At 45.5% G+C, this 9,621-nt stretch overlaps 1 protein-coding gene across 5 annotated transcripts in view; it reads left to right on the top strand.

The window, feature by feature from the left end:
- Positions 1–9,621, top strand: part of Slc44a3 (solute carrier family 44 member 3) — an 86,710-nt gene that overhangs the window by 21,628 nt on the left and 55,461 nt on the right. For all 5 annotated transcript variants that reach the window (XM_023720319.1, XM_004635703.2, XM_004635704.2 and 2 more), the window contains 2 exons: positions 1,423–1,512; positions 4,121–4,245. In XM_023720319.1, coding sequence (XP_023576087.1) covers positions 1,423–1,512; positions 4,121–4,245 — 215 coding nt within the window. The remainder of the gene's footprint in view (positions 1–1,422; positions 1,513–4,120; positions 4,246–9,621) is intronic.

The following is a 9,621-nucleotide window of genomic DNA, read 5'->3' as shown; positions in this document are numbered from 1 at the left end:
TATAAAGGTAAGGAAGAGTTTGTGTCCATGTTAAATGGAGTTAGACTGCAATGCTAATGCATCCAACTCCTCCAAAAAACATACTTGCTCTGGATTGTAGGCAAGTGAGGGCTTTGAATGTAGGCATCTGTGGAAGCAGCCACCCAGTTTTGCCCTTTGGTTTCACAACTACTGAGTAAGGAATGGTCCACTTTTTCTTAAACAGGGGAGTGAAAACAAACAAACAAACAAACAAACAAACAAGCAGGGGTATATTCTGCTACTTTAGAGAGTAGTAATAACTCTGTCTAGCTCCTTCCCAGTGGTAGCTCCCCAACTTCTGGCTTGAAAGAATGAATCTGGCCACCCAGTCACATATTTCACCCAGATTACAAATTGAATTTTGCAATGTCATTACTAGAAGTTTCTAATTCTTAAGTAGTTGAAGAAACTTAGCTATTCACTATCTTGTAACTTCCAAATTTTTTATTTTGGCTGAGAATGACTGTGTCCCAAGTAGGATGGTTTGACTCCCAAATACCAGGATGGTAGACACAGATACCCAAAAACTCCAGATTAGGCCTACTGTCACATATGGTACCCCGAGTCCCTATGGGGATTGTGTATGTTAGAGTCATAATGATATTTTAACAGTTGTCATTTACTGAGCAGTTCTCGTGTGCCAGGCAGCATGTTTCTTCTTAACTCATTAAAACCTCATTAGGCTGCTGCCCGACTGTAGAAGGGGAAACTGAGGCTCAGAAACCTAAGTGAGTTGGCCAGGATTGCATAGCTAGTAGAAAACACAGTAGAGCAGACTTAAACCTAGACATATATGTTTCCAAACCCATGTTATTAATTACTATATTGAAATATCTATATGCAATCTCTACTTTTGGTGGAAAAAATGAAATAATATTTATATACTTCTGAAATATTGAGAAACATGTATAAGCCTGTAAGCCCATATATTAGGAAATAAAAATGCAGTACTTTGTATAGACAGCTTTAGGAAACTTCAGTTTCTGTGTTAAAGGCATTATTATTTTAGAATTAATAAAAGTATATAAGAACATCTAAAGTTACAATTTATGTAAGCTCAATATGAAGGCAAAAGACAGTGTGGTAAAAGGTTTAAATAGTTCATTTGAACTTTTAAGGAAAAAATATTTGAGCATTTAGTAATAAATTACCTCCTTTTTAATTGATTTTTTTAATTCAAGGAAACTTTCAGAGGGGCTCACTGTAGCTGACTAATTATGCTGCAGGGAATGTTTTGCAGGAGGGTCTTGCTATTTTATTGGATGCGTGGTGGCCATCTCAAGGTGTGCGAAGGTTGAACAGAGCCTTCAGCCCTCACTGTCTGGGATGACACGTTGGCCATCACCGGTTCCCCATCGTCACTCGCAGTCTGGGGCTCATGAGTTGTGCTTTATCTTGCAGCCTTGTCTTTGGCCCTGGTGCTCACCTTCCGGTTCCTCACCATGCTTCTGGTTCACATTATCATCTCGTTGGTTATTTTGGGATTGCTGTGTAAGTATTTCGGCTGGATTGCTTTCTTTATATTTGTTTGTTTATTTATTTATTTGATTGAGGGTCTCTCTACACAACTCAGACTCATAGTGATCCTCTTGCCTCAGCCTCATCTAGTGCTGGAATTACAGGCATGTGTCACCATGTTGTTTTGGTGGCTGGCATAGCCAGAGTTACAGGGCCAGCACAGCGTGTGGCACCAGGAATTGAACCTGGGTCCTTGTACTTGTCAGCTGGGTACTTAGACCACCAAGCTATCTCCCCAGCCCTGATTGATTCCTTTTTTTATTAAAGTGTAGAGCTCAGGCGTTGGCATTTTTGGGCTACATAGAATCTTTTTTTTTTTTTTCAAAGTTTTATTGATAAACAGCAATGAGAAAGTTTCAAATCAAATCGGAAGTACAGTTTCAACAAATAATACACTGCATATATTCTTCTTAGTGGTTAATTGCTGTACAAGATGCGGACTTGTGATCCTATTTACAAACACCATTAGAACAAATCATTCTATTCATTAAGAGAATGCAACTATATATCTATCCCAACCTCTTTGAATACACAGATACAAAATGGACATTCATCGGTATACCCCATTTTTTCTAAGTTCCGTTATTGAATATTACAGGTGTGTAAACTCAGCAAAATATTCTAAAAGAGTCCAGTAGCCCATAATAGCATTGGGTCTTCTGTTTAACTGGCAATGTCAGAAATTATTGACCTGAGTCCCCCACAGCTCAACTTAACAGCATGGCTTTATTTCTTATATTTCGACTTCATACTTTTCTACTGGATGGTTAAGACCAAGGTAAAGCAAGACCTATGCAACAAGAGTTGTAGCTTTTTGGTCTGAGAAGGTCAGTGAAATGCCCTCAGGATTTGTCCTGAGATCCTGTACCTCAGATTGTAGAACCTTTGTCAGTGCAGCCATGTGGATGAGTCACGGCCATTGCTTGGCCAATGTGCTCTCTGTGAAAGCCTGAGAGAGTGTCTTCTCCCCATGTGACTCTCCTTAGGCCCACTCTATGTCATCGATCACTTTCCTCTTTGGCCCCATAATCTTCTTGATCAGAAAATTTGGGACACTACTGAGGTACATGACGTTACAGTACAAGTTCTCATATGTCCTGAGTCTTAATTGACCTTAGAAGGCTAGGGCCAAAATGTTGGCTTTCCTTGTATCCCTCCTTTTTCTCTAATTTTGGTCTGCAAACTTAGGTTGTTGCTATATAGAATCTTGAAGATTATCTTGCTCCATCATTTTATGTGACAAAAGTCCAGCCCAGGGAGGAAAATGGGGATGGCTGTGTCCACAGACAATGGCTAAGCGAACACCAAATCTGTCGCTGCATTTGCTGTCCCATGCAGCCTGCCACCTGAGTAGTCATGTGCCACAGCATTAAGAGAGAATTCTAGTTCCTGTTGAGAGCATTTTGATGGATTTCTTCTGACCCTGCACTCACCTGTGAGTGTGTGGCTGCCGGGGTTGACATGCAACGCCTCTGGCCAATCTGAAGAAAGTCCTGGAAGCCCTGTAAGGGCCTGTTGTTTCTCCAACCACTGCCGGATTGTGGGTCTCCCCAAGAGTTGTTGGAAAGAGGCTTTCAAGGCCAGGGGCATACCTGAAGCTCGAAGCTATTTCCCGTAGGATATTGTAATTTTTGATGACTCATAAATGGCTGTAGTGTTTCAGTCCACCGAACACTCAGCAGTGCAGAGCCCTGGAGCCCTGTGGTGGGGAGCAGGCGCTATGACTCATGAAGGATGCTTTTCCCTGTCTATGATTAGTAGATGACTGTGACCTCCTTAGAGATAGTATGAGGTCTTTTATGTATTTAGTACAGGGTCTACAGGGTACACAGTCTACAGGGTCTCACTACATAGATCAGACTCGTAATGATTCTCCTGTTTTCAGCCTCCTAAATGCTGGGATTACAGGCACACAAACATGCCCGGTCTCAATTCCCCATTTCAGGGGGCAAGGCCAGCACCGCATGCCAGGGATCAAACCCTGGCCACTGCCCTCTGCTTAAGCAGGCGCTTTAGTCTGCTGAGCTATCTGGCCGGCCCACTTAGAGATACGGAAATGGCATACAGAAGCTTTTTCTACTTGAATGCAGTTTTTGCCATGTCAGAGTATCCTCAGAATAAGCCTCTGCTTTACGTGCTTCTTACAGGCCATGTAAACCCACCTGCCTGGCTTTCCAGGTAATCGGCCACCTGCAGACATTGTTTGAACGTTTTAGACTTTGGACTCTGATGCTGTTTTACTCATCATCCTGTTGGGCGCAGTTCCCTTCCTGTTCCCACCCACACCCAACCTGGGGCGGGGGGCGGAGGGGGGGACACCTGTGTCCTCGGATCTCCTTCCTGGCCACCTTCCTGCTAACCCAAAGACCAGCCGCCACCCCGGGACTGCCAGGTCCTTTGCAGAGTCCTCTTCCAGAGGAAGCTGCTGGCTGCAAAGGGCCTGTGAACTTGGGGCCTCCGAGCTAAGCAGGGCAGCCGGGCCTGCCAGCCCAGACAGCCTTGTGTGTGAGGTTTGCGTGCCAGATGGGGGCAGGGTGGCCACCTCAACACGTATAAGCCCTGCTGGCGTTCTGTCTTGCAGTTGTCTGTGGTGTCTTATGGTGGCTGTATTACGACTATACCATTGACCTCAGCATAGAACTGGACACAGAAAGGGAAAACATGAAGTCCGTGCTGGGGTTTGCGATTGTATCTACGATCATCACGGTAAGAAACACCCCGACAGCGGTGAGCTGAGCGGCCAACCAGGGTCTGAAGTTCTAATCACTGAGTTCTAAGAAAAAAACAGCTAGCATCTGGTTTTGTTGGTCATCTCCTAATATGCCTACATGATTCAGTGCCTTCCTTGAATTTGAGATGCCTATATAGGATTATATCAAAATCTTCAAAAAATAAGGAAAGAAGTTTTAGTTCTTTCCAAGTCGTTTCTGCCACCTCCCAGAGACTGGTTTGTCATTGTTGCTGTTGGGTTGTAAAGTCAGTGCAGTGAGGTGGGAGGGGGCTGGTTTATGACTGGTCCATTTCCTGAGTGGGAGAGCAGACACCCCTTCCATCCAATGAGTGCCGTGCTCTCCCCAGGGTGTGACAGCTGCCCCTGTCCCTGAGTACACAGAGCTCTTTGTTTCCAACCTGCTGGCTGCTGGGTTATTTTGGTTTCCAAGGAACCTGCTGTCTCCTCAGTGAACTGTGTATTTGAAAACAGGCAAATTTAGAACACTGAGGCTGCAGGTGCTGGTTGCTGAGAGAGGGTGGTTGGCAACAGAAACTCATTCAGGTCACTCTCCAGGTATCAGTAGTTACGCCAGAATCCACCAGCCCCTGGGGAGGCCTTGGAGTTGATGTCACACAACTCATGGTCCAGTGCTGGCCTGTTGCTTACTATTCCACGGAGCAGCCAGGGATTGCCACAGCCCATTACACCCTTCAGCAAACACAGATTCTCCACCAGCTCAATTCTTTTCTAAGGAAACACGTCGGGTCCTAGGTACAGTCTTCGTCTCCTTTCAATCCTAAGGGTTCATGTTTGGATTTTTTTTACATAAAATATATCAGGGAGCAGGTTGCAGTAAGGGCAGGAGCCAAGCTCTCAGCTGAGCAGGAATTATTCCAGATGGTGGAGAAGGAAGGGCTTCCATTCACCTCAGGCCTGGAGCACAGGGTCCAAGAGCTAAGGAGAGAGTGGGGTCTTCCCTTATCCTCCATAACCCCTTTATCTGAACCATTATTCATGGCCAGTAGGTCATAAGGTTGGGGTAGATTCTCTCCCTTAAACATCAGGAGAGGGAAAAGGCAGGCTGTAAGAGTAGTGAGAGGCTACACGGACCTGTGTCCACAAGTATCAGTGTCCATGAGATCCTATGTCCACAAGTACCTGTGTCCACCATGACCTGTGTCTACGGTGTCCCCTGTCCATTAGGACCCATGTCCATGAGCACCTGTGTCCACTGGGATGGCCCTCTGGCTGATAATTTGGCCAGAACCAAAGCAAAGCCCACAGGTCACTCAACTGGCATGAGTTCCCCGCATGTGTCTGTGGCTTGATAAGCCAGTTGTGACTTGTACCCTCATAAAAGCCCAGGCCCTTCGTGACTGGCACTGTTGATGTGCAGCTTCTAGCAGGCGCCAGGCTGGGCGCGGAGCCGGGGAGCTAGCGGGACAGGCAATGCAGGGCTCACACAGGTCCATGCTGCTCTGAGGGCCAGCGAGCAGGGTCATGATGGGGCGCACAGAGAAGGAGCCCAGCCTTTGCGTTCTCAGGGAAGCCGGGCAGGCTGTGGAGCAGGAGGTGGCCATGCCTCGGGAAGCCCCAGCCTGCTCTGCTCACGTCACTAGCCAGCCCCGTCTCTGCCCCCACAGACCCTGGGAAGGGGGACAGAGAGAACCAAGGGCAGGCCCCTGGCCAGCACCACTCCTGGGCACGAACTGGGCTCCAGGGGGCAAGAACAGTGATCAGCAGCCCATCCACCCTTCTCTTCTCACTCTCTTGCCTTGCTGCTTAGAGGAGACAGGGAGAGGGGACGCTGAGCCTCACAGAACAGGACAGGGTTGCCCCTCACCAACCCCTTATTGCCTGCCCAGAGCCCTCTCGAGGTGCTGCCCCGCAGTGACTCAGCTGCCTCATCAGGTGAACTGGGTCCCCGAGAGACCCTCGTCCAGCCCTTCTCAGGCAGGGTGTGTTCCTTCTCCTGAATTCTCATCAGCAGCTGCTTTGCAAATAAACTTGAGCACAGTCTTCCAGGACAACAGGGGCTGTTTCAGTAGGAGCATTGACAGCTGTGAAGAAAACGGGTGGAGGATGAAAAAGATGTGGTATTTTTATACAATGGAGTATTACTCACCTATAAAGAATGATAAACTCGAAGCCTTCATATTTAGATGCTGCTTGAAGATATACTCATAAGTGAAATAAACCAGATACACATGTGTAAATATCATATACTCTCCCTAGTATAAGAACTCAAAAGAAGAAATACAAATAGAAAGATATAACACAATTAAAAGGAAAGCAAGAACTTGAGGACTAGACAATGAAGAGAAAGCAAGGAGAAAAGCTAGGAAACATGACAGAGGCAAAGCCATATAGTTATATATGTACAAGATGGGTAAGGCAATGAACCCGAGAATCTTCAGAAGAGTTTCGAATCTAGCAGTTAATTGGAAGGATTCTCACCCTGACTAACTATACTATCTGCTGACACTTGTGAACTAAGCAACTGCACTGAAGATGGCAATATGTAATAGTAGGTTCATGCTTGGAGTGCCTGTCATTCTGGTCTTCTGAATAAGGGCTGCTTGTCATGACATGCCGGTTGCTGCCGTGCTGTCTCTCGGGTAGATGTTTGTTTAAAAAGGAAGGGGGTGGTGAATGAAGGCAGGAGACAGGAAAAGGAGTGTTGTGGGACTGTCCTGCTACAATGCTGTATATGGTTAGATTTCTGGACTTATGTGTAAACATATATAATTGTTTATTCCTATTTTTTAAATGTATTTTAATTTTTTAATCACATTCTGTAGGGACTTAAACTTTAACATATCAATACTTGATGAAAATACCTGTTCCATGTTATGCCTAAAATGTTTGATATTTTGACAGATAGTGAGCTTAAGCTTAACAGCATAGGCTGTATGGTAATAACAATAAGCTTGTCTTCTGGAGGGTTAACAACCTAAGTTTGCAGACCAAAAATTAGAGAAAAAGGAGGGCCACAAGGAAAGCCAACATTTTGGCTCTAGCCTTCCAAGATCAATTAAAACTCCAGACATATGAGAACCTGTACTGTAACATCATGTAACTGAGTTGTGTCCCAAATTTTCTGATCAAGAAGATTATGGGGCCAAAGAGGAAAGTGTGATCAATGATGTAGAGTGTTCCTCAGGAAAGTCACATGGAGAGAAGGCATTCTCTCAGGCTTTCACAGAGAGCACATTGGCCGAGCAATGGCCGTGACTCATCCACAGGGCAACACTGACAAAGGATCTACAATCTGAGGTACAGGGTCTCAGGATAAATCCTGAGAGGATTTGACTGACCTTATCAGATCCAAAAGCTACAACTCTTGTTACATAGGTCTTGCTTTATCTTGGTCTTAACCATCCAGCAGAAAAGTATAAAAACAAAATATAAGAAGCAAAGCCATGCTTTTATGTTGAGCTGTGGGGGACTCAGGTCAACAACTTCTGACATTGCCAGTCAAGCGGAAGACTCAATACTATTGTGGACTACTGGACTATTTTGGAATATTTTGCTGAGTTCACACACCTATAATATTTAAATGATGGAAGTAAATTAAAAAAGGGGATAGAGATGAATGACCATTTTGTATCTATGTATTCAAAATCATTAGGATAAATATATAGCTACATTCTCTTAATTCAATGAATGGAAGGACTTGTTCTAATAGTGTTTGTAAATAGGATATCATATCTGCATCTTGTATAACAAATAACCACTAGGAAGACAGTATGCCATGTGTTAATTATTGAAACTGTCCTACTAATTTGATTTGAAGCTGTCTCATTGCTATTTGTTTCTCAATAAAATTATGGAAAAAAATAAACACAATTATGGTTAAAAAAAAAAGGAAAGGAAAGAAAAGAAAATGGGTGGGAAGGGCGCAGAGTGCTCCCCTCCAGCCGTAGCCTACGAGGATCACTGACTTCACTCTTCACAGAGGTCCCATGAGCTGTGGAGTGGAGGAAGGACTGAGGCGGAAATGGGTTAGGGAACTAAATGCACGATGCTAAGGAGGTGGTCTGAAGGGTTCTGATGAGGAAGGGTGAGGCTGAGCTGTGGCATCAGTAGCAAAGATGGAAGGGAGAGGAAGGACTGTGTCCGAGTTACTTTTCTTGTTGAAACAAAGCATCCAACACCCACAAGTTAAGGGAGGAAAGGTTTATTTAGCTCATAGCTATAGAGGCTTCCGTTCACAGCTGGCTGGATCAAGGCAGGGTGGCATGGCAGAGGGACATCGCAGAGAAGAAGCAGTTCCTGGTGGGCAGCAGACAGGCGGCAGCAAAGCAGTGAAGTCGCAGGAAGCAAGCAGCAAGCGATGACAGCAACCCTCTCTCTGTCCTTCATGTCTGACCCAGGCTCCCCACCCGTGGGCAGGCAGCATCGACACCCAGGCTGGGGCAGCCCTAGTCCTAGCATCACACTAGGAATCATTTCTAGTATCGAATTCTTGATCTTAGCATCACACTCCCTAGATATCCAGCCTGTAGGAAAAGCCAGGCTATGACCAGATGAGGCTTTAGGGGCAGCCAGACACAAGCCATAACAGACGGAAAGGCGTTTATGGCACCAAGTCGGGGCGACTAGGATAGTTCTGTGTGCCGAGCACTGGGCCAGCCCTTGGCAGTTAAGCATGGTCATGACCTCAAGGAGATCAACCTAAGGGGAAACTCGGGCAGCTAAACATTGGCAGAGGAGCATGTTGATTATTATGATAAAGTAAAGCCCAAGGTAGGAGCACACAAGAGAGGAACCTGACTAGCAGCGTCCAGAAGAATTTGGACCATTAGAGAGAAGAGAAAATTTAGCATGAAGACAATTTGGTCCAGGACAGTTTGTGTTTGAGCTGCTGTGGAACATGTGCAGCCTTATCAATAGCTGACACAGGCTTACTCATCCACCTAGAGAGAAGCTAGGGTTTTGATTCGTAGGTTGCCAGTGCCTGGGAAGGATGCTAAAGCTACAGAGGAATAGGAGCTGCACTCAAAATCCTAAGAAGCAGTAATTGAAAACATAGAAAGAGAAGACACTTGTGGGGGTGCACACCCATAGTCCCAGCACTCAGAGACTGAGCTAGGAGGATCACCAGTTCAAATCCAGCCTGGGAAATTTAGCCAGACCCTGTCTCAAAATACAAGATGGCTGAGGATGTAGTTGAGTATGAAGATCTTGGGTTCAATCCCCAGTACACACACACACACACACACACACACACACACACACACACACACAGAAGAGCCAGAAGGGAGAGAGGCAGGGGATACAGAAGACAGTTCCTTGACTGTGGAGCACCTTATTCTTATTTTCTCTTGCTCTTTGACCTGCTGAGTGTACCAGCTGCTTTAGCTTCA

The sequence above is a fragment of the Octodon degus genome, unplaced genomic scaffold (genome assembly GCF_000260255.1).
Source record: "Octodon degus isolate 3935 unplaced genomic scaffold, OctDeg1.0 scaffold00074, whole genome shotgun sequence".
Lineage (NCBI taxonomy): Eukaryota > Metazoa > Chordata > Mammalia > Rodentia > Octodontidae > Octodon > Octodon degus.
Note: the sequence above shows the minus strand (reverse complement) of the source record. Positions and strands in the feature narration are given on the sequence as shown.